Source organism: Lindgomyces ingoldianus, assembly GCF_010093535.1.
Source record: "Lindgomyces ingoldianus strain ATCC 200398 unplaced genomic scaffold BDR25scaffold_10, whole genome shotgun sequence".
NCBI classification, from domain to species: domain Eukaryota; kingdom Fungi; phylum Ascomycota; class Dothideomycetes; order Pleosporales; family Lindgomycetaceae; genus Lindgomyces; species Lindgomyces ingoldianus.
Genome location: NW_022985171.1, coordinates 763,142 through 786,182, shown reverse-complemented (window position 1 = coordinate 786,182; position 23,041 = coordinate 763,142). Strand labels below are relative to the sequence as shown.

The 23,041-nt window shown below is 51.7% G+C and overlaps 7 protein-coding genes across 7 annotated transcripts; 3 read left to right on the top strand and 4 right to left on the bottom strand.

The window, feature by feature from the left end:
- Positions 1-2,305: 2,305 nt before the first annotated feature.
- On the bottom strand, positions 2,306-2,966 carry BDR25DRAFT_353137 (uncharacterized protein; the record flags this gene model as incomplete). The annotated part of the gene is made up of 6 exons (XM_033695119.1): positions 2,306-2,385; positions 2,408-2,480; positions 2,518-2,619; positions 2,674-2,747; positions 2,785-2,868; positions 2,915-2,966. The coding sequence occupies 6 exons, from the start codon at positions 2,964-2,966 to the stop codon at positions 2,306-2,308; spliced, it is 465 nt and encodes a 154-aa protein (XP_033549657.1).
- A 1,017-nt stretch (positions 2,967-3,983) lies between these two features.
- On the bottom strand, positions 3,984-6,080 carry BDR25DRAFT_283358 (amino acid transporter). The gene is made up of 4 exons (XM_033688041.1): positions 5,568-6,080; positions 5,405-5,518; positions 5,275-5,357; positions 3,984-5,205 (listed from the first exon to the last, which is right to left on the bottom strand). Exons 1-4 carry the CDS (start codon positions 5,786-5,788, stop codon positions 4,043-4,045), a joined length of 1,581 nt encoding a protein of 526 aa, XP_033549656.1. The 5' UTR covers positions 5,789-6,080; the 3' UTR covers positions 3,984-4,042.
- Positions 6,081-7,078: 998 nt separating this feature from the next.
- On the top strand, positions 7,079-8,834 carry BDR25DRAFT_366028 (uncharacterized protein; the record flags this gene model as incomplete). Its single annotated transcript, XM_033696936.1, has 4 exons — positions 7,079-7,701; positions 7,802-7,906; positions 7,960-8,656; positions 8,746-8,834. Exons 1-4 carry the CDS (start codon positions 7,522-7,524, stop codon positions 8,832-8,834), a joined length of 1,071 nt encoding a protein of 356 aa, XP_033549655.1. The 5' UTR covers positions 7,079-7,521.
- A 3,195-nt stretch (positions 8,835-12,029) lies between these two features.
- On the bottom strand, positions 12,030-13,072 carry BDR25DRAFT_283354 (uncharacterized protein). The gene is made up of 3 exons (XM_033688040.1): positions 12,914-13,072; positions 12,760-12,850; positions 12,030-12,461 (listed from the first exon to the last, which is right to left on the bottom strand). Exons 1-3 carry the CDS (start codon positions 13,061-13,063, stop codon positions 12,043-12,045), a joined length of 660 nt encoding a protein of 219 aa, XP_033549654.1. The 5' UTR covers positions 13,064-13,072; the 3' UTR covers positions 12,030-12,042.
- An 875-nt stretch (positions 13,073-13,947) lies between these two features.
- BDR25DRAFT_11567 (phosphatases II) lies at positions 13,948-15,179 on the top strand. The gene has a single exon (XM_033683636.1). It carries the CDS (start codon positions 14,070-14,072, stop codon positions 15,024-15,026), a length of 957 nt encoding a protein of 318 aa, XP_033549653.1. The 5' UTR covers positions 13,948-14,069; the 3' UTR covers positions 15,027-15,179.
- Positions 15,180-15,935: 756 nt separating this feature from the next.
- On the top strand, positions 15,936-19,128 carry BDR25DRAFT_366021 (uncharacterized protein; the record flags this gene model as incomplete). The annotated part of the gene is made up of 2 exons (XM_033696935.1): positions 15,936-16,346; positions 16,463-19,128. The coding sequence occupies 2 exons, from the start codon at positions 15,936-15,938 to the stop codon at positions 18,959-18,961; spliced, it is 2,910 nt and encodes a 969-aa protein (XP_033549652.1). The 3' UTR covers positions 18,962-19,128.
- Positions 19,129-19,398: 270 nt separating this feature from the next.
- BDR25DRAFT_283350 (uncharacterized protein) lies at positions 19,399-22,701 on the bottom strand (the record flags this gene model as incomplete). Its single annotated transcript, XM_033688039.1, has 3 exons — positions 22,338-22,701; positions 20,165-22,275; positions 19,399-20,109 (listed from the first exon to the last, which is right to left on the bottom strand). The coding sequence occupies exons 1-3, from the start codon at positions 22,669-22,671 to the stop codon at positions 19,399-19,401; spliced, it is 3,156 nt and encodes a 1,051-aa protein (XP_033549651.1). The 5' UTR covers positions 22,672-22,701.
- Between the last annotated feature and the right edge of the window lie 340 nt (positions 22,702-23,041).

Below are 23,041 nucleotides of genomic sequence, written 5' to 3'. Positions count from 1 at the left end.
AAAGGAAGGTGTGGGTAATATGGATGTTGAAGTAGAGTTTAGTTGAACAACCAAAGGTATGCATACGAGTAGTACCGCATACTGAACAACAAACATCAAGCTCCTCCAACATTGCCAAACCAATTCCGAACTCTCATCCATATCTACGTCCAACTGTGCGGGGTAGCCGGTGGATCTCGAGATGTCGACGGGTATATTTATCGGAAGGCAGGGTTTGGCGGAGTGGGGAGGGGAGGGTAGAGGAGAACCTTAGGTTGTGACGGGTTATTGATTTCTAACATAAATTAGGTTTTCGAAAAGAGGTATTATAATCCAACTACCTAAGATCCGATCTTTTCTCTGAATTTGCTTACTCTGAGCCCTTTGTCAAATTTTCATATCGAAATGTCGACTTTCTATTCATTACCTTCACTCTACCTTCATTCTAACCTCAGACTGCCCCAGCCTACACCCAATCCAATTTTTCAAGCAACTCGAAAGCGCTACTTCCTCTTTCTCTAAAAGCTCTTAGTCAATTTCTTGTTGCTGGGATACGCTGGATACCGGGCCTGGACAGGTTGTACATGGCCCAGTTCAGAGTCAAGCTCAACGCTCTTAGCAGACTGATCTCGCTGCACAGAAGACGACAGACAAGCTTAGAATTTGATCAAGTAACAACTGAAGCTGACTGCTTACGGAACTCTGGAAGAAGATCCAAAAGAACAAGTGCGGCGGCCAAGGCGATGAAAACTAGTAGAGAAGGTGAAAGGGAGAGGGGGGAGGAGGTAGAGGAGCAGCAGCGGGTAGACGGGTGGACGAAACCCATCAAGGGGGAGAGGGATGATTGTAGAACTGCAGTGGATACAGAACAGGGAATGAAAGCGTCAGATCGTAACTGATGCATGCACTTCCCAATGTTTGGATCATTTGGGATAGCTTTCACTGGAATAGCTCTTCACGGATCCCAATCGAGAACCCAGGTAGATACGAATACGGAGCTGACAGGGTGCTGTTGGGTTCGTGATTAACTGTGTAGATGCTTTCATACGCCGAGGCGACGGCGAAATATCTGATGGAGAAGGTTTCGTGAGATATCTGTGCTTTGCCACCGTATGTCTTACTTTATCCATGCTGGGACGGATGAGAGGATTGATTGAAGGCTACCGAGGCATCATAGCAGATGTAGCCGCTCTCATTCGAGCAATGACAGGGTTTTAATTTGAGATATTTCTAGTCTCGAAGGTTTTGCAAAATATCCGTGCTGTCATATTGAGGTGGTGGGCGAAAGTGTGCGAGGTATCACGTCGTATCTAATTTGTTGATTTACAACCGTCCTCCCTATTACAGCGTTACACAAACAAGCATGATTGAATTCTCTATACTTTTACATTGAGACCTTTCACCTCAAACTGGATGAATTCCGACGACATCTACTCCTTCGGGTCGCGCTTGCCTAATATGGAAGCTGGCATCTATTCCACGTTTCCAAATTCTTTCGGCGGATCTCTCGGCGTATATGCGTATTCCTAGTTAGCTAGCGATTTTCATTTTATCTGAGTTCGGAGGCTATTAAAACGGTTCGTATGATGCCCTCTATGGCGTGTACATGTACACCAGAGTCCCGGGTCAAATACGATTGTTCTCCAGGAGTGCCGGCGGGAAGCGGTTAAAGTTATGCTTGCACTGCACGCAATACCTAAGTACAACGCAATACAAGCATCCCATCTCTATGTGTTCAAGCCCATCTGTCGGCCCATTAAGCCGGCTATGGTGGCGTTGCGCTCGGGTCGAGGAATTTATTCTCACTTTACGTTTTGAACTTCAATGTAACCAAGCTTTGGGTTCGAGAGAGCCTAAAGTAATTGACGGACAGACGGCGAAAGAGAATACTGGAAAACGAATGCTTCGTTTATTCTGACGCCTGTCTGAAGGAATCAATTTTCATGTGGAGATTATGGGCTTTTTTCGGTGGAAGACTAACACTGTTCAGAGAGCTCGCATCTGCGAATCGGTGCTCTCTTGCCTTGCTTTATCCTGCTTTGCTTTGCTTTCCTTTCGTTAGATTTTGGATGTTTTGCTTTGCTATTTTGCAAGTGTGCATTTACAGAAAAGCAGAAAAGCCCGGCAATGGGAGTAAAATGGGAGAGTTATGGAGATAAACGAAAGGGCTGGTACTGAGTTGCAGAGCAGATAGAGTGATCGTGCATCATCCACACTTAAGTGCATGCTCGTCGAAGCGGTGTTCATTCTCGCAGTGTTGTTTCATAAGGTAAAATCACTCTTTCATCACCTCCCCACCCTCAAGATCTGACTTTCTCATCCTTCGCTAGATAAACCCCAAAGCCCCAAAATGCCTGTCAATAAGATGAGAACTGGTCCTCTCAAGTGTGTTGGTCTTGCGATGGTCTAGCGGTATTAGTCCTCCAACCACTGGACTGTTGCAAAAGAGGCGACTCTTCCGAGTCTGGCGCAAAGACAAAATCGCCCTTGATATACAAAAACTGTTTTCAAAACCCTACCAATAGTTAGAATGCCCACTATTCTCTTCATCGAAGTTTTCCTTTTTTGCCGAATTTTTTTGTTGAGGGGAGGAGGGGGTAAGGCGAAATCTTTTTTTTTTTGGATTGCCTGAAGAGAAAGCTAGAGCTTTTGGCAGTTGTTTTACATTTGATTGGGTCTCTATCAGAGTCTCACATGTGCTATTGAGGTAGGTAGTGTATCATCGAGAGCAACATAGCCGCAATCTCTGGCATGGCGGACGGAATGGACTCGCCCAAGGTCGGGAAAGTTGCACCGCAAAAGGACCTCCAAAATCAGGCACCTCATCTAAGCCCGCTGAAACTACCGTATTTTCCTCCCGGCCTGCCCAACAAAATCTACACGCCCAACCTAACATCCATCTCATGAACCTAGAAGGCCTTACCTAAACCCTAACCACCACGCTCCCAAAACACCAGAAGTCTCACGATATCTTCCGAGTTGCTCATCGCAGCCTCTCAGAGGAGCAGAGAAGTTTTATCCGCATCACAAGAGGTTGAAATAAGATTGCAAGGCTTTCTTCACGTTTCATAAATCGCGGTATAAAAGCCAGGTCATCCTTTCTTCATCGGTCCGCCACATGTGGATCTGGTTGGTTGCGGGGAAGAAAGCGGCATGAGGCCCCTCCGCAAGCGTGTGAACTCGGGGATTCACGCTAGCAACGAAGAATTGGGCTGCTTGAGTGACATTTGTTGTTCTTGAGGTGAGGTGAGTTTGGCTTATGAAGGAAGGGACCGGAACTCCATCTACCGAATCCCTCCGATAAACGCAGGGGAATAATGAACTAGTCAAGGATATGTTTTGGGTCATTGACGACCCTGAATCTTAATCGAGAGACGCTGCACTGCACTGCACTGCAGAGAACTTTTTCCAAGGGTCCTTGAAGTCTTCGGAATCGCCCGTCGCCAGGGCTGTGGATCTGTCAGTGACAGCCTTCGCCGTTTTAACGGCGTCCGTGCAAAAAAGAAGCCTGACAGTGCATTGGCGTGTGCATGTAATTCCCAATCTAGTAATCCGGGGCAGAGGAACGAAGAGGCAAAAGCAAGAAAAACACCGAGAACCCGCCGCAATAAAGCCGCCGGGCCTGACACGATCAGAAATATTTGATAGAACGATTATTTGGTTCAGAAGCCACGATACCAAGTCTAGCTGAGGTGGGACGGAGAGAATAGAAACCTCGGTATCAGAAATCCAGAGTTGAAGAATCGGGCAGGGATTATGAAGGTCGGGTGGATTAGAACCAGAGTGCTGGGACGACAAGGAACGTGAACGGATCATCGAATAGCCCACCTAAGGGGTTTGTCTAAGTGTAGCAGATTGATTGAGTCGATCTTGAGCACACATTGCAAATTTGCGCATGTGTTTTTCTGAAGTAATAGCTTGCATGATGCTGGCAATTCTATACAATTGATATTAAGGAAATTATTGACAAACACAATGCCCGTCGAACATTGCGGTCCGGATCTCGCCATCATTGCAGTTCTCCCGCCACTTCAGCGCTATTTGCGAATTCTTCTGCAACTATCTACAGATCCTTGTTGATATATTCCACCGGTCCGACATACATATGCCTACCCTTGACCATAAAGTAAACGAGAGAGAAGATAATGGTACAACCATAAATGAGAATGTTCCAATTCATGAGATCAGGAGTTGGGTGCGGGAAGCTGGGGAAGAATGAAAAGATCAGGGCGATACAGAGATAGACAACTGATGCGCCGTTGATCCAGATGCCAAACTTGCCGAGGGTGAATCGGGATGGAAGAAGAGCCTCGCCTCTCCAGCGCTTGAGCCAGATACAGGAAATAGAGATGATATACGAAGACAGGAGAGCGCAGGTTCCGAGAGAAGCGATTGAGTTGAAAGCAACAGTGCTACCGATGTTAATGAGCGAGAGGAGGATTGCGACGGTGAAGGAGACGAGAACAGAATTTAGAGGGATGTCCCATCCTGGATGGACACGCGAGAGGAAGGCTCCGAACGGCATGCCGTTGTCGCGGGCAAAGGCGAAAAGCTGACGGGAGGATGTCGCAACGTTGTTCACGCAGCCGAAGACGGCCAAGATGACTGTGATGGAAGCGAGGACCGTGGTGCCAGCGAGCGAGTTGGTCGCATTGTAAATGACTTGGATGTGGGGGAACATAGTTGGCGTCGAGATCACGCTTTCAACATCACCCAGACAAAAGCAGAAAGTGATGAGCATGACAAGGCCGAGTATGCTGTTGGAAATGGCCGTCCACAACATAGCGCGAGGGAGGGTGTAGGAAGCATCGCGGAGCTCCTCTGACATGTGCGTCGCCGCATCTGAACCAAGGAGGGAGAAAATAGGAGCCAGCTGTCCTACGAGACATGACAGACCAACATTGCCCCAGCCAGCGTTGTCTTGGAACTGACCAAAGACATCGCTGGGCTTGCTTCGTGGTGCGAGAACCCAGAGAGTGATGAAGATCGCGAAGAAGCCAAAGATGTGGAGGATAAGGACAGTACCTTCAACCAGGGGCAGCTTCCTCGCAAGCAGGGTATTGAAGACGATGGAGAAGGAAGCGACGGCAATGATCAGGAGTGTGCCGTGCCACCTCTCAGGTGCATACGTTTCGTTATTTAGGATAATAAGCCCCTGTATCTGCGTGCCTGCGAGGAAGGCGATCGAAGGAATACCGGTCTGCCAACCGAGCACGCAAAGCCATCCTATTGGGAGTAAGCTCAAGTTCAGAGACGTTGCCCGATGCAAGATCTCGGACCTTTTTCACTACTTACCGACGATATAGCTGAGAAATTTCTGGTGTTCTCTGGGGGCAAATTCGCTCACCCAATGGTATTGACCACCCGATGTCGGAGCCCTAACTGTAGGTCAGCGGCTGGAACACAGACAGAACGCGGTACTCACATCGAAGCCATTTCGGCCATAGAGACAATAACGAAGCCCATCCCAATAGCCGTGCCGATGAAAACAAAGATCGCGCCGCCAGTGCCACCATTGAGCAATGGTAAACCGAGAGTCCTAGGATACTTATTAGGCAGGTACTGTAGTTGTGTTTGGGTAGACTCACGTCAGGACCGTTTCCCAGGTTGCCATCAAGATCATTGAGTAACCAAAGATGGAAACAAATCGGAAATTCCTTCTCAACTCTTGAGTCTTTCCCATTCTCTGCATATCCTTCTGGTCATCTGGAGATCCCTTCTTCTCTTGGAAGACTGGATCCTCCTGCGACTCAGCGCTGGCGCTGTCGCGAGAGTGAACCACGGTATCTGCAGCTTTGAGATCCTCCATGATGTCGACGAACACGAGGGCTTGGAATCCAGGGAAAGGAATCGATTTTTCTCAAAGATGGAAGGATGCGGGGAATTAAAAATGAAGGAGGCTCGCTGGTAAGAAGAAAGAGAAAGGAAAGGACACCACAAATACTGCAGGAGGCCAAGCTAGCAATCGTTGGGGAATTGGGCGCGATTGCTGGGGCAATATTCTACGTAAACCAAACTCAAAGGGGCCTGTTGGCCGCACCCATGCTGACGGATGCGAGCCCTCTGGAAAGCATTCGAGCATCTCGTTCCAGACGTTAGAGCGCCATGGACCGGCATGGTGCAATTAAGACGAACAAACACTAGTGCGACGCAGTTGGCGTTCTTGAGAGAGCTTCCCGTCTTGTTTGAAAGTCTGTGGGGGGGGGACATGGATGCCTTGGAAGATGGTGTGAAGGGACCCGACGGCACGTTTTAGCGAGCTGGGTCTCGCGAAGAAGATGAACTGATGAACGGGGATTGGCGCTGGGGTACGCTAGGGCAGCCACCAGTGCCGGTCGCATTCGGGAGGGAAGACGGGTGAGAGATTTGAAGCGTAGCCGAGCGGGGAACGGAAGGGACCAAAGTAAGTGGCGGGAGGAGGGCCGAAGGAGGCGTTGTGAGCGACTCAGCGTATTGGGGGGGTCCTGAGAAACTGAGATATCAGGGCGGTGGAGAGCTGCAATCGCGGGTGTGAAGGACGCCCAGTGGAAACAGAATTCCAGAAGGACAAGGCCGGCATGCTACCTCCTGTTGGACACACCGTTCATGCAAGCATTCAATACCCCTCTGCAACAAAAGAGATTTGCACAGATAATCACGAGAGGAAATAGTGTCCTGGAAGACTGGGTGCGGTCAGCTCTGCTATGCGCTAGACCAGTTGTGAATGGAGTGGCCAGGATTTCAGCTGGCGCAAGCAGGGATCCGGCCGCCTGGACCGCTTAGTTCGCAAGGCGTAACAGCAGCGAGAGCTGGTAGCTAACCTTGTTAAAACGTCTGTCCTTTCAGGACATCCCTATCAAGCCTCTCCACAACTCTCGCCATCGTAAACGTGGCTGCCACGCCAAGGCGACCCTGAAGAATCTTGAACCCTCCACATGTCGGCTGTTGCCAGACTTCGTCCTGCAACACGATCTATAATGGGAAATCCATAGCATCCGCGTTAAGCTTCAACTCCACGAGGCCCTGCCGAAGCGGGATCAAAACACCCCCATCTAGGCTTGCACCGAGCCTGTCACTCCCCTCAATCATGCTTTGTCGAGCTGTCTAACCTAAGAATGGACCAGCCGTGGGCTTCTGCGCCAGGGTCCACTCATCTCGTTTGCTTTGCAATTGCATTTACACCCCAACATGTGTATGGCTTTCTGCCAGCCGAGTCAATGGAACCTTTTCTTGTGCAACGGCAGATGTCAGCCTCCGTGAAAGGCCGCCCTGTACCCCATGTTCCCAACGGAAGCAAACGGGGGCTTCAGGAGGAAGGAGTTCTTTTGCCGTAAAAGTGGACTGCCTTGATTCCGAACAGGGGAACCGTGTCTTATTGTCAGGTACAGTGACAGACGTGGGCCTTGATATCTGCGTGATACCGGCACAACGGTAGCCTGTCGAGTCTCTGACATGCTCCCTTCGCTCTTGGAATATTTGTGAGATATATCCCGTCCAACTATCGCGCGAGAGGTATATCCAGTGGTGATCCCGTCCTTCATTCTCCACACTGCGACTTTCTCAATGGCGGACGCACCCCCTCCTGGCTATCGATTCTCCACTGTCACCCCAGATGACCATGGTGGTTTGATTTACATTGCTGCTTTTCTATCTTTCATTTACTCTTCTATCACCTTCATTGCGAGATGCTTCATCAAGTGGCGAGTGTTTGGCTTCGATGATTGGGCAATGATGGTGGCGCAGGTACGAAACTCTATCTTATTCATGAACTTTTTGGTTCTTCCAGCTCGTGGAGATCGGCCACGGTCAAGATTAATGCACTTGCTAACCGGCTAAATTGTAGATAATCACAGTAGTCCAATTTGTTGTGCTCCTTGTAGCGTTGAACGCAGGTTTGGGCAAGAGCTTCGATCTTCTCACTGAGGACCAATACTCGCGAACCGCAACCGTAGGTCTTCTTGCGTCTACAAGCAAGGATGTCTTTGACTAATCAAACCATAGTCGCAGTATGCCAACCAAGTCGTTTTTTACCTATCCATTGGTCTCTCCAAATGCGCCGCAGTATTGCTCATCCAACGGCTCTTCACCAGAGATGCAAAGAAGTTCTGGATGATATGCAATGTTGTCACTGGTCTCATGGCCGTGTGGACAATCGTCGCGACGCTCGCGGTGTCGGTGGGGTGCAACCCTAAGAGCACCCTACCCGCTTTGGAGGAACAAACCTGCCCCAGCCTACTTCCTCGCTACCAAGTTATCATCATCACCGATACCGTTACGGACGTCCTGCTGGTCCTTGTTCCGGCCTACCTCGTCTGGCAACTTCAGATGTCCAAGGCTCTCAAGCTACAAGTCATATCTGCCTTTGCTGTCCGACTACCTCTACTTCCGCTCTCGATCCTCGTTCTCATTACCTACAAGAATTCACTACATAGCTCAAATCCTGGCGTTGACCGAACCACTGCGATTATCTTCCAACAAAGCCAGCTTTGCTTTTCTCTTATGGCCGGGACTATACCATGCTTGAAGTCCTTCATCCGCAGTTTCGACACTGGCAGTGGCGCCAAAGTGGGCTATACAACACACGCCTATGGCTCCAATGGATATGCTGGAGGAGGAAGCTACAAAATGCAGTCCCTAAGTGGTAGTGGCAGCGCCATGCGAAGCCATAAAGGCGACGACGGCGACGTCAAAGTTAGCAGTAAGCCGTTTGCAGGCGCCGGCCACCGACCACGGGGAAACACCACTACCACGAAAGTTACCACTGGCACATACTCGACACATGGCCAGAGCCACAGTCCGGAAGACGCAAGCATAACAAGTCATGGCAGCCAGGAGATGATTATCCGGCGAGACGTTCAATGGGAAGTGCGCAGTGAGAATCTCCGCTGAAAAGCCCTCACTCTGTACATCGAATCTAAGGGTGCACAGGGGAAGAAAGTTTCTTCATTGATGAAGAGGATTGATTGACCGTTTGATTCTGTATCCCTATCCATTTCTATCCTATCCGTAGACGGAGTAGCTTCACAGCCGGCCGGGGACTTTCGGAGTTGCATGCAATTCAGTTGCAAATACGCTCGCTCACTCACATCACATGGGTTTGGATTGCCGCTGCAAACCGACACATCGTTTCTGAAAACAGTTCTTTCGCCGGTCGATCAATTGATCCAGCGCGATCAGAGTTCACGTTTCCTGGGCCCTGAGTTCCAGTGAGGCGGCGCCTGGCTGGCCTGGCTCCTTACCTGACTGGGACGGTCTTGACTCGCGGTTTTCTCCACTTGTCTCGATGTTATGTCCTGATTTTGGAATGTTTCTTTCGAATGAGTCCGTTTGGTTATGTCGTAGCGCGGCTTCCCAAATCCGATCGTTAGAACCATAAAATAGATATTGTATATACAAACCTCCATAGACACCATGCCATCACAATACCAACAAGTAAATTTACACATTCCCTGAATCATCAACCCCAGATCAGATCAGATAGTTTGCCCCGTTCAGCGCTTTGACAGACCCACACGCACACGCACGTTTTGCGCTACCCACATGTCTCCACTCCCTTCATTCCTTCGTCCAGGCCCACCTTACACGACAGATCAGGAAGATCACATCATTGTTGGATGCCTGGTGGGACTACCAACGTCAACCAAGAAGCTTAACTCCTTCTCACCGTGTCCAGTGCCCGCAGGTCTGCCCACTTTCACCCCAGCATTGCAGCTGGGGTGGAAGCAGGGTCTCCTACGCGGGCGACGTGAAGCCACCCACCACGGGCCGCAGGTATTGGCCTTAACGGTTAGTTCTCATGAGCCTTCCACGAGGTCTCGCGGACGCGGAAACGGGAGGGAATGCTTGCGCGATTGCAGTTAATGGAAGGTGTGCCGTTGCCCGCGCTCGCCGCTGTGATATAGATACAGACTAGTGATCACGGCTGGTCCTTTTCATGGCGTCGGATTCGGAAACCTGCTCGATGGGCCTTGGTGTTTTCGAGAGTCGCGGTTGACTAGATCCGGATCGGGGCTAGGGCCCAGAGGGCTGGGTGGGCCGTATTAGCTGGTTAAGGGATCCTTGCGATTGGATTTGAGAAGATTTAGTGGGGTGTGCAGGGTGTGCAGGGTGTTTGGGTAGCTTTTCCTTCGATTTGATTGACTGCAGAGAACTTGTGGGATACGAAGCAGAGAACTATTGAGATTTTTTTGAGGCAAGCTTTTGAGTGCACCTTTTTTCTGACGCATGCGCTTTTTCTAGTGCAGAGGAACAATTCCTCCAGCCTCCGCTCAGACCCAGACCCAGACCCAGACCCAGACCAAAATCTGGGTTTGAAAAACGGTCTGTTGCTTGGGATAAGCGTGGGCTGCACATTGGACCATTCACTGTGTGGCTGGGGCTGGATCGCGAACAAAAACCTCCGTCACAATGTCCCAAACAGCCAAAGAGGGCTGGGGCTTGACTTACCAACCGCATCAGACAAAGCGTCATCGTGCCTGTTCCTTCACAAAAAGCAAATATGAAACCCATGTGAGGGGCCCGATAATTCGGAGTGCTCTGCGCGACTGCCAGGGAAGAAAGCGTGACGTGGTGGGATGTGAGGCGCACGTGTGGGGGGTGTACGACTGATTCTCGGAGCCAGAGAGAAGGAGGCAGGGACAGAGTGCGGGCTCGCGTTCGTCTTTTCAAACTTTGGGCTTTGTGAGAGTTTGAATTTCGGAGGGTGCTATTTGTCGCTGTATGATGAGGTCGGAGGCTGGCTGACTTAACGCCGAATTGCTCTTCCCCAGATTCCGCTGCAAGCTTGATGCCTGGGGATTTAATTCCACTGTCAACGCTCCTCCCTCTTCTCACTCCGTACGGATCAGTGGAGGGAGAAAATGGAGGGGAGCTTCGTCTCTTGTAACACTTCCACGGCAATCCCATTCGCCACAGATTCGCTCGATTCGCCGGTCTTTGCGTCTGAGTGAGCCATGGACGGGGGACGGGACCAGGCATCCGTGCCAACGAGAACTCTTCACCCCACTAGCGATTGCATCGCTACGTTGGGTTAGCGGTGGTGTCCTGGGGATACGGACTGTCATTCCGAAGGGGGCTGAAGAGGGGCTGGAGAAAGGACGGGGATCCTTGAGGAAGACGCAGAACACAGACTGGTGAGAGGGAGTCGGCGGAGGGTCGCTCAACAGGCGGTGAAGGGGCCTGATGGTTACACAACGACACCAGATTTTTGGGTGACGTGTGCATAATGTTGATTGTAGAATTGAGTTGGGCCTTGGGCCGGGTTCTGGACAAGGCTAGTAGGCGTGGAGGGCACGAGAAAAGCAAGTGTCAGAGAGACTTGGATAAGCTGCCCTGAAAAACGGGGTGAGACACAATAGTCAGGCAGGGTAAGGCTGATTCTTTGGAGACTTGCGACCGCAGTCTTAGTCCTGGGTTCTGGTGTTGCTCTGTGGGTCTCCGTGTCCATCAAGTTGTGTCTCCAGAAAAGCAAAGATTCTGCGCTGCACAGCGCCCCACGGGTCTTAATGAGCGACCCAGATCTCCCGCTCCATGTTCTCGCTCCCGTCCGTCCCACCAGTCTTAACGCGGAGAGGAAGAGATCAACAAACTGTTAAAGCGGCCACGAATTTGGGTCTGGAGATCCTTACCTTGAAAAATGATGATCACCGCGACAATGAGGGAGTACCGATTCTGTTTCAAGGAATCAAAGAACAGATGGTCATTACGACGTGGGATGTGTGCAATCCTACAGCGACAATGGGGCTCGCGTATCTTGCTTGGATTGGATCGTGTTCTGCGTCCTGCGGCACTGGAAAGTGGTTAATGATGATCAGCGAAATGGAGGGTGCAAGTTGCAGGTAGGGTGCAGTTTGAGAACTACATTGCATCTCCACTGCGGCGAAGCTCGCCTGGGGGTGTTGGTGGAGTAATGCATGCAAGGAGCATGTCACCCCTCATCGTTGTGAGATTGTAGGGAAGGATGCGACTGCGATCATACCAACTAAATTCGAGCCACCAAAGCCGTGGTGTCACACTGATGGCCTAGAACATACTTGATGTGTGACACCAATTCTCGTGGTTGTATACCGATGCGCCGTTTAGGCTCTAACTTCCAGCTTCAACACCATGCATAGGATACCTGAACAAAATGGCCCCTCCACGAATGCCCGCCAAAGGATTGCCCTCTCCTTCTGTCGCATTCCCCACAATCTCTTCGAACCCACATTTGAGGTAGAAATTCTCTTTCCCGTCACTGCTCATCACACTCGCATGCACATTCTCTTTCTCCGCCTGCTGAAGACCCCACTCCACAAGTTCGCGTCCGAAGCCGTGTCCTTGCCAATCGGGATGGACGGCGAGCAGAGACAGGTACCAGTTGTCTTCCCGCTCTCCGGCCCAGTGGTGGCGCGAGAACGGCATTCCGGCTGAGAGAAGGTGGGATTTTGAGGCGTCCAGGGCGCGGTTGGGGTAGAGGATGGAGTTGATGCGGTTCGTTATTTTAGTGAGGGTGGTGAGGAGATTGCCTGCGTAGAGTTATTGGTACGGAATAGAATGTCATTGGGGCGGAATGCAGGATGAAGCGGGGTGAAGCGTATGCAGAACAGTATCTGCAGAGTGGAATACTTATCGGTGAGTGTACAAAATGAATAATGAGGCGGGAAGGTAAATCTGAGAAGCGGAAGGTGGTGGCGGAGGTGGGATAACTGTTACGGAACGACGACAACCAGTTGCAAGTGATAAGCTGCCCGGAGCGCAATCAAGAACGGGAAATCGATGAAGTAGGCGATGAGGTTCAGGTATTCAGTTGAATTTAGCACTCACGTGGGTCTATGATGCTGAGTTGCATCTTCTTGCCTCCTTTGCCTTGCCTCTCCCATATTCCTACACCCACCACCTTTTCTTTCCCTCCATCCTTCTCATCTCGAGCAGTTGCAACATATGTATGGCTTCGCCAGTCAATCCATAGTTCTCGTACATGTGCATGCCACCAGAGTGTCGGATCATTAGGGTATTTGTGACGATGGGGGTGCATTACCCGACCGAAGAGGTCTTCGTCGAAGAATGCTGCGCTGCATACTGTGGCTATGGCTGAGTGGTCGGAGAACGCTGCAAGTCGAATGGGCATATTCGTGATTCGAGGCACGATTACACGGGACTAGAAGGAAGGATGCAAGTGCTTGTGCATAGAGATATACGAGGGAACTGAACAGTGGGTGGGAATTTTAGGAAAGGGCACAATAGTCCTGATAGACACAGAGGAGACGAGAAAGCGGTCTCTGAGCATGGGCAAGGACAGGGGAAGATGAATAGTTTTCTACTTGAACCATTTGCTAGAGGCTTTGGCGCACGAGACATGGTCGCACGGAGTGAACTGCCGCAAACGATGTGATGTGGTCTTCCATCGGTGGACAACCGACACCTGTCCCCATCACTGTGAGCAATAATCGTGCCTAGTTAGTCTGAGGGCGTTCGCATGCTGCACGCTTGCTGCCCATGTGGGACTGAACCAAGCTCGTTTTCGCCTCCAATTCCGCGGGAAGCGAGCTGCCGAACGAGTAGCGGTCAAGGGTCCTGATATTGAAAGCCATATATCACCTGTTGCGACGAAGCTCCGGCGAAGGAGGATTGCCGATGAAGAGACATGGAGCTGGGATGTGAGGGGGCACCGAGAGAGTCGGGAAATAGAGGAAGGGCAAGGCTGACGCACGTGATATCTCAGCCCCACTGCTACTCCTGGCAGCGAATCCGCTCAACCACATCACCAATTCCATGCTCAGCGTTCCCCACTGTGCACCATCATGGACACGTCGCACAACAGAGGCACTGCTGTTCTGTCTCACATACAATTTCAACCCAGTCTAAAGCAACTTTGAGGGACTTGGGCTGAAGCACTCTGCTGCCTGTGGGCAAGGCGTCCTGCGCCCTTTACGCCGAGTGCTGAGGAATTCACCACGATTCACCACGATTTACCGCCAGCCACAGGCCGGTGCGACACCTTCACTCACGGCCTACATGGACTTTCCCACAAGTGTGCGATAAGAGGTCGATTTTGGCGCCTCCCCGCAACCCAGCCCACCTCAACCAGCACTCACTCCCTTGACTGCGAGCATCAACCCACATCCACGCCCAACATGGCTGCGACCCACGAAGACTCGGCCATGTCTGACTTCTCATACTCGTCGCACAGACGACACCAGGAATACTCTTATCGACTACCCACGCCCCCTCGTATCGTCGTGCCCCCACCTTCCCTCTCAACCGAAGCACCTGAACTCAATGTGGGAGGCACGACCTTGCACGACTGCGGCATTGACACGAGCTTCCTCAAGGAGCTGAATATGGAGAACATTGTTCAGAGGAACACCTTGCTGGACTGGTCCTACGACCGTCGGCGACATGCCCAGCTGGTCTTGCCCTGGCTGTATCTTGGTCCGATGACTGCGGCTAAGGATAAGGGCTACCTAATGCGCGAGGGCATCACTATGATTCTGGCTATAAGATCGCAGGTTAATAGCCTGACCGGGGCACTACGGGCAGGTAGCGAGGTGTGCCAGGAAGTAGCGACCATCGAAGCTTCCACCTACTATGCCCTCATTCCGCAATTCCCCCACACTACAAAGCTGATCAACCAACACATTGCCAAAGTCCGCCAGGAATCTTCTGGATCGAGTGACCCACAGATTGGGAAAGTGCTCGTTTTCTGCGAATCCGGCAATGAGAAGTCAGCCGCGGTCGTCGCCGCATATATGATGGAGGTGCTTGATGATTTTGACCATATCAAGGCCATGCAAGTCTGCCAATCCCAGAGGTTCTGCGTAAATTTCGACGACACTATCAAAAACATCCTCCGCTCATATTGGGACATCCTCAAAGCAAGACGACACGTCGCCAGCTCACGCGCTGAGTTCCTCCAACCTACTCCTGTTACTAATGGCTCTAAAGACGGCCTCCAAATCCCTCCGGCCAAGCTCAAGAGAACCATTGAAGATACTATTGATGATGAAGACATAGACATGGGCGACAGCGTGGATCCTTCGGATGACCTTCGCTTCACTGACCGAGCCAATAGTCCATTTCAAGATTCATGACTTGCATATTAGACTTCAGAGCAAGCGTGACTATGGAAAAGGCATTTCGCAGCATACATTTTCTGCAATCATGATACCCAGCACGAATTACGGCTTCTCAACAGTAGCGGCGTTAGGGTGTAGAAGAGCGTGGCTTTTTGAATTTCCAAGTGGCTGTAAAATAGACACGCGCAGCATTCGCTGTGCAGCGAGTTTACTGAGTTAAAGTAGCGCTTATGGAATAGTCCACCGGAAATTTTGAACGCGCCGCTCTCTTACCGGCATGTTGCATTTTCTTCTAGTTTAGTCTCTCGTAATTATCGTCGAATGATCGTTTCCACGCATTGTTCTTCACCTTACCCTATCGCGAAGTTCTGTTTTGGTATCTCGGATCTATGGATCATACATGGCTCGTTTCTGTCGCCTTACCATGGCGGTGTAGTACCAGTGTCTTCGAATGAGTCTTCTACCCTCACACACAAGAATCTTCGTGAGCAATGTGACTGAGAGTCACATTCTGCTCAAATCAAAAGCATCGGCGAGCCCCGAGCTTGTACTCAACTTTCTCCACTGCCTTCGTGGCTGAACATTCGAGAGCTATGGAGTATCACTCTTCCACTGCCGTTTGCTATGTGTCTACGTCACCCCGACAAACTACGTGCCCCCACGAGCCTACCAAGGCGACGGAACATACTGTGCTTCTGATTTTTCACCATCACCGCCATCGAACACTGAGGAAGGGGTGAACAAGCGCGGAGACGGATACCGAGTGTTCTAATGAAACCCAAGTGTGTGCGTGCAAAAGTGTCACAGAACCGTAGCATTCACCCTTAGAGCGACTCACACCACCTTTGTCCCCTAAAGATATCCCTCTCCCACCTCGCTCTTATTCTAGCGAATTGCACCCATCCCCAACCGCGCAAGGTCAATATGACTAAACGACACGCCTGCGACACGCATTCGCCGCGGGCGGAGCGAGCAGCTAGAACGAAACGTCGGCGCGCAACCTCTACTGCTAGCACAACTTCTGTTCAAACGCCGGTGAAGCGGGCCAGGAAGAGAGCTACGCTTTCCAAGGCTCCCGCGAAGAAACCTGCGTCTTTTCCGACCCTAGATGGGGCACCAGAAAGTGCGAGCAAGGTTGAATTTGTGGATCGCCATGGCATTGCTGAGATTATACATGAGCGGTTCAGCGGAGATGCTGCGAAAAAGAGAGCGAGCCTGAAGAGGCTTCAGAATTTGTATCACGGGAAGAAGTTTCCGCAAGAGATGGCCGAGCAGGAGAGAAACTGGTATATTGAGATGCAGAGGGAGCTTAGTTCATGTAAGGATGAGGGCCAGGTAAGCAAAGTTTTATTCTCAGGCGAAACCCGCTATTCATGGACCTTCTGAGAATAAATCTTCTCACACTTATAACCCTTCTCCAATTAGTTCGACGCGATTAATTCCACTCCCAGATCTCGTTCAAAGGCCTCTATCCCTCCCTCCGCCAAACCGTCATTGAATCCATTCACACGGAAGCTAAGCTCTCCAAAAATTATAGTAACAACTATGACCCCGTCGTTCGCCTTCTCAATCTCTCCTTCGATGACCTTGATACAATCCTCTACGAGAACTCTAAGATCTGGGATAACGATAATGTTCCGCCGCATCTCCAGGAATTAAAGAGACTGGCACCAGACGATCCGATTAACCCGGACACGCCGCCGCCTGGAGAAGTGAAGAAGGCATTTAGGTATTTGAGGAAGGAGGGCCTACCAGGTAGCTTGTTAGGGGAGTGGCAGTTTTGGAGGGACAGGGTGGATTTGAAAGAGGATAGAGAGGTGATGGGAGAATTAGGAAACGCTAGGAAACGTGAAAATGTCGAGCTGCAGGCTCAGTTACTGGCTGCAGCAATGATGGTATCGACTGCAGGCACGGTTTTCGGGACAGTGACTGGGACGCTGAGAGCTGCCGAGGGTGACGAGAACATGCCAGTGCTGATCCAACCAGGCCGAATCAAGATCCAGGTGACGGAGGCGAAGAGGCAAAGACGTGCTGTAGGTTGGAAAGAGAACCAAGCATCGCAAGACCCGGATACAACTGGAACAGTAGACGCTCCGAAGGAATGCCCAAAAGAAGCAGTTAATATAACTGCTGGTCCTCATCCCTTAAAGCGCCCGGCACGGGAATCCCCTGCTCCTATCCCCCGAGAAGGCCTCAATTCATTTGATCCAATGGACTCACTTCAGCAGAGAGTTGCACAACCGCCTTCGCAACCATACGATCGACCTTCTGCATTTTCATTGCTGAACCTTTCTACCCTGGCCTCGGCCAATCAGCCAATGGTAGGAGCCAGCGCAGGAGCATATTCCCAAGGACATTCAGAACAGATGGCGCATCTGCAACTAGAAGATCCCATGTCTTCAATGAAGATACCGGCCGCTCCAGCTCGCCAAGCAAGCAATATCTTGGAACTAGCTATAGAGACGCAGAAGTGTGGTCATTCACAACAGCCTACAGATCCACATACTCAGTGTCATGGGTTGTCTTTTCACAAGGATTATATGCCCGTGTCGCGAGCTGGGCTGGCTCAAGGAGGCACGACTGCAACGGAGCAATATGGCTACCCTCATCTACCGATGGAGTCAGGTACCGAAACTAGCAATCCTTTAGTAGCACCGCAACATGTCTCAACCGCGGTATCTCAGAGTCTACATATGCCAGCAGAAATTACGGTGCAAAATCAAAACAGGGTACAACCGCCTCTACCACCATCTCTTACACGAAACACTTCCCCCTCTTCATTGGGCCCAATACTTAAATTCCCTACATCCGCTCAACTCTGGCAAACACGCAACTATCTCCCTCAACGCAGAGTAACTCCTATTCCGCCCCCACACCCGAAACATCAACATCAGCAACCTCGAGCTCCAACTCCCAACAACATCAACACTTTTAACGCTAGCACTGGAGAAGGAGATGCAATCCAGCGACCGAAAACAAAACTACTACAGCAGGATTCCTATCCCCTGAGCTCAAACATCCCATATTTCCCGACCAACCAGCTATACCCACGGTTGCGCTCTGAAGCTCAACCTCAACCTCGCACACCGAGATTAAACTTCCCTAATCTAGTGTACATGCATCCAGGACACCATGCTCTTGTATCTTCGTTTCCACCTTCGCCTGTCGCGGCCATAGCTACAGCTACAACTACAGTGGTGCATAGGAAGTCCGGGTCGGGCTCAGGTTCAAGGCTAGGGCTGCGAGAGAAGGAAGCTGAGATACATAGTTTGCAAAGACGAGGGGTTAAGGGAGACCAAGGGAGTCAAGAGGGTAAGAGTGGGCAAGGGGTCAGAGGAGAAAGGGGAAGAGGAGGAAGAGGGAGAGGAGCGTCGTACCCACGTACACCCCAGGAATTCTTCTCGCAAGTGCAGCAGGCGAGGTTGAGGAATCAAATGAAGGTGTCTGAGTCTGAGAACCAACAACAGCATAGTCCACAACAGCAGCAACGCTATGTGCCAAACTACACCCATACGCCAGGAGGTCGAGCTACTGGACAACATCCAACTCCTAAAATCCACCGGCACGGTGGCAGATACAAGCATATTCAGAGTCAAGTCCGACCTCACCACCAACATCACCATCATCCCCAGAACTGTACCCACAACCACCACCACCACCACCAGCAGAACCACGCACGCCACTTCTCACATCCCGCGCTCCCTTTTCCTTCCTCCACCCGCCACACCCACCACATACCCATAGCCCCCCGCTTACAACTCCCAACCCAGCCCCAGTTTCTCCGCACCTCGTCCCAAGCACAAGTAGCATTTTCCCATTTCCCTCCCGTCCCACCCGCAACTCTACACTCCGCCGACGACGCAAGCCGTCCTCCCACGAGTCAATTGGAAAGGGATGGAACGCGGCGGATAGAGTTGGATTATCCGAATGGCTGGAAGAGAGCGGGATGAGCGTGAGTGTCCTACACACTGACCCTAGGTGTACGTGGGGATGGATGGGTGGATGGGAGTGAGTTGGATATGGACACACATTGAATTTGGTGTTTTCTATGAATAATATTCTTGGCGCGCAGCTCCGTATCTGTGTTTCTATATTAGTGGTTGAAGCTGGAGTATGGGCGATGGTGGGAGTGTATATTTTCACTGCTTGGATTGGCTTTGTTTGGATAGTATCCTGGTTGGTATTTTTTCGGTTGGATTGGTAGTTCTGCAGACGTTGGGATTTGGACAAAGAACTGAGTACGCAAATTGAGGAGAATAATGCTAGATAGTTGGTTCTAAAAGCTGCTCTTCGAAACCCCCACCGTTCTATACATACAATCGGCCCCAACGAGACTTTTCCTTCCCCTCTCCTCACCCCACCTCATTCTCCAAAGCTCATCATCTCCCTACCGTACATATCCCACCCCCTCCGCACCTCCCACAGTCCCCCTCTTGGCCCTCCTGAAACACGCAAACTCCGCCCTAGTCCCCTCCCTTAACCTCTTTAACACCCCCCTTAACGCCCCCAACTCATCCTGCAACCGCACCCTCGCCGCATTATCCGTCTTCTGATCCAATACCTGATAAATATCCGTCTGCGTCTGACTAGCCTTCTCCGTCGTATAACTACTCAGTGTCTGCGCCATGAACTCGACATCAAGCGTGGCCTGCATGAGCGCTGCTAGCGAGCACGACTGTAGTTTAGAGAACGTGGTGATAAGGGCGTCTGTTGTGGATTCGAACAGCGAGCGGAGGATGCGTGGGGTTAGAGAAGGCGAGGTGGTGCTGACTTCGGTGTGCACGATGACGAGGGAGAGGAGGATGGTGAAGACATAGGGCGAAGGGTCGCGGTCTGCGACGCTTTTTCCGCGGGGAGGGGAGGGGGCCCAGGAGGGCGAGAAGATGCCGGATTGGATGGTAGAGGTGATGCGTTGGATGTGAGGTTTGGTGTAGGATTTGAAGAGCTGAGAGTCAAGTTGTTGGAGGACGTCGCGGATACGGGTGGTTTCGTCGGTTAGTTGGACGGAGAAGAGAGTTTCGAATTGGGTGAGGAGGTGCGGAGCCGTGGAGGTGTTGAACTCGGACATGTTGGATAGAGTAAGGAGGAGGCGGGTTGACTGAGTGCTTGTTAGCTTGGCGGTTTCGCAAGAAGGCAGCGAATGTTAGACAAACCTGTTTCCCGGCATCGACTTTCCCCCACCCCCCATTGTCTTCGCCGTCTCCCTCGACCGTCAAATCATCTCCCTTGATCTCCCACTCCCGACCCAGCGCTCTCCTCCCCTTCTCCGCACACTCCACCATCCCGCTAAATGTCCTATATAAGCTTGTCACAAATTGCGCTCTTGCCATCTGCAACAACTTATTACTCGGAGGAACCACAACATCAACCGCCGTCTTGCTCCCGCCCTCACTTCCAGTAACATACATTATCTTCTGCAAATTTGCCAGCAGGAAACTCTGCACGCTGAGGAACCGTGCGGGCATGTTGGTGATGTCTTTTCGTTCGGGGTCACGCGTCCAATCCTCTAGCACTTTAAGGTTCTCGGCATCGGCGTTCCAGGCTGCGCACACAGCTTGTACGCAGCGCTCACGCACGGCGCCGACCAGCATGCGGAGTGCTTCGTCTAGTCTTGAGAGTGATCCCATCTCTGGAAGACGAAGAGAGGCCATTTCATTGGCAGCGTTGCCGATTAAAATGATGGATTTGGAGAGGTAGTGGGATCCAGACAGGGCGTTGGAATGCGGAGGCCAGAAAGCGTATTTCTCCCAAGTTTCACCACGGCTTGGCGAAGGTGGTGGGATGTTGTTGGGGTCGAAGCGGAATCGAGACCCAGCTGTTGGACTGAGCGCTGCACTGAGAGGGGTCCTGGGCGTTGTTGGAGTGGGTGTGGTGGGGAGGGGTGAAAAGAGGAGTGAGATGTCTTCAATAGGAGGGTCAGAGAAGAAACCGAAGAGATGTTCGCGGATGATGTTTGCAAGTTCCGTGGCACCTTTTTCGAGCTCAGTGATGTGGTTGGGCGAAAGTTGGTGGTGAACGGAGGATTGGTTGTTGTAGCCCATTGGGAGAGACTTCTGGGCGCGGCCGCTGATGAAGGATTGTGCAATGTCCCAGTACTCTATTATTTCGCCCAGGAGCCCACCGTTCGTGGAGAGAAGCGCGGTCATGGACGCATGTACATGTTCCCAGAATTCGATGATCTTCACTGAGTCCAGCTTCCCTAGCTCGCCTCCACGAGGCCCGCCAGCCGCGACGGACCGGAGGTGAGTCGACAACATGCGTAGACTCGGCTTCTCTGCATTCGCAAGATGGCGCCGGAGAATTTCGATTTCGACCCTGGAGCGCTCGCAAGTTCCCGTCAGGCGGGACTTGAGATAATCGTAGCGAGAGAGCAACCAAATCCAGATGGGATTGTCTTCGACGCCTAGTTCTAGCATGAGAGATATGAGCTCCATATGCTGCTCTGACTTAATTTCCTCATTGGGCTGCTGCTTCGCGAAATGCATGCCAGCGAGTCGCCTCCAGGCATCACGCTTGAAAGACTCAATCTGCGATTCTACATCCGCCCACATGCGTGCCGTGACGATGACCTGGTGAATGTCAGCGTCTGAGAGGGGGGCCTGCCTGTAGCTAGCTTGCTCGACTATATATCGAGCGTCTTCGGCGTACTTCCGCGCCCGTGAATATTCCTCAACGATGGTTTCGTGATCCTTGCGCCGTATGGCGTCTTGGATAGCAGAACCAACTTCGAACAGACCGCGGCTCTTCTCCACAGAAGCGAGTATCGCTTTCAAAGTCGCTTCCTTCTCTCGGCCACCCAGCGCAGGGCCCCATACTTCCTCAGCCTTGACAGCGACCTCGGTAAGCGGCACCTTGATGCCCTGCACGCCGTACTCGCTCTCCTTGACCAGCGCATTCTTCTTCTTTTCATTCGGCACGGGCTTCAACTGCTGCCCCGGACTCAACACCCCACTCGGGTTCCGCGCCGAGAAGCTGGATCGACTGGCACCGCGAGAATGGCCCGGGCGTCGCGCTCCTGGCGGCGACTCGGGCTCCTTGCCCACATCGCGCATTTCATTGTACACGCGGTCGATGGTCGCCTTTGCACCGACAAAGCGCTCGAAATTAGACTCGACGAGGATCTTCAGGGACGCGGATTTCTTCTCGATGGAGCGGGACAGGAAGTCGAGGCCGGCGAGGAGCGAGTCGGTGGATGCGGAGCTGTGGACCTGAGAAAGGAAGAGGGAGGGGGAGAAGGTTGTCGAACTCAGCAAGAAGCGGTTCCCTATGCCAACAACTATCAGCAGCGTACTCAGGAGTGTATATCATTAGGGTAGGTGTGCACACGCAGTTTAACATCATCCTCAACCGGCAACCCCCTCTGCCGCAACACCTGCACCACGCTCGGATACATCCCCAACGCATCCCCCTCGTCCTTCTGCACCAAATTTTCAACGCCATCTCGAGACCTCTCTGCACCCGGCAGCCTCCTCTGATAGCTTCCGCTACTCTCGAGCACGGAGTATCGTGACTTTGAGCGGCGGATTGGCTGCGCGGTTGTGGTTCGCGGCAGGGGCTCGTCTTCCTCGTCCGAATCTCGGTCTTTCTCTTCCGGCCATTGTGAGGGGTACAGCGTGGAGATGTTGTATTTATTCAGCAGCTTGGTTTCCATCGACTCCATGGTGAAAGAGTTTTGGGGGAGGGGTTGGCTGGCAACAGCACTCACTAAGAGACACAGAGACCTGCTTGTCGGAGGTAACGGCCCTGACACACGGTTCGGGCTTGGCAGAGACCTCGTCCAATGTTGGCTCCCACTGTCACGATCCAGAATATCTTTTCCAATTACTATTTTATTTCACTATTATGTGCGTGATGAGGCAGGCGATCGCCAAGCTGCTCTGGCGATTGCTACTATACAGCAGTCCAATTCACTTTTAGTCCAAAAACGCCGTCCATCGGCTCTGAAGTACCTGTGCAAAACGGCCTCGAAACGGCGCTCCTGCACCATGTGTGTATATTCTAACAAAGAGGATACCGGCGTGTCCACTGCG

Coding starts and splice junctions, on each gene's coding strand:
- BDR25DRAFT_283358 (XM_033688041.1), bottom strand. CDS start 5,788: ATGGAGGATCTCAAAGCTGCAGATACCGTGGTTCACTCTCGCGACAGC. Junction 5,358..5,404: donor ATGGCCGAAATGGCTTCGAT/GTGAGTACCGCG, acceptor ACCTACAGTTAG/GGCTCCGACATCGGGTGGTC. Junction 5,206..5,274: donor ATTTCTCAGCTATATCGTCG/GTAAGTAGTGAA, acceptor TACTCCCAATAG/GATGGCTTTGCGTGCTCGGT.
- BDR25DRAFT_283354 (XM_033688040.1), bottom strand. CDS start 13,063: ATGCCCATTCGACTTGCAGCGTTCTCCGACCACTCAGCCATAGCCACA. Junction 12,851..12,913: donor CACTCTGGTGGCATGCACAT/GTACGAGAACTA, acceptor CGAGATGAGAAG/GATGGAGGGAAAGAAAAGGT. Junction 12,462..12,759: donor ACTCAGCATCATAGACCCAC/GTGAGTGCTAAA, acceptor AACTCTACGCAG/GCAATCTCCTCACCACCCTC.
- BDR25DRAFT_11567 (XM_033683636.1), top strand. CDS start 14,070: ATGGCTGCGACCCACGAAGACTCGGCCATGTCTGACTTCTCATACTCG.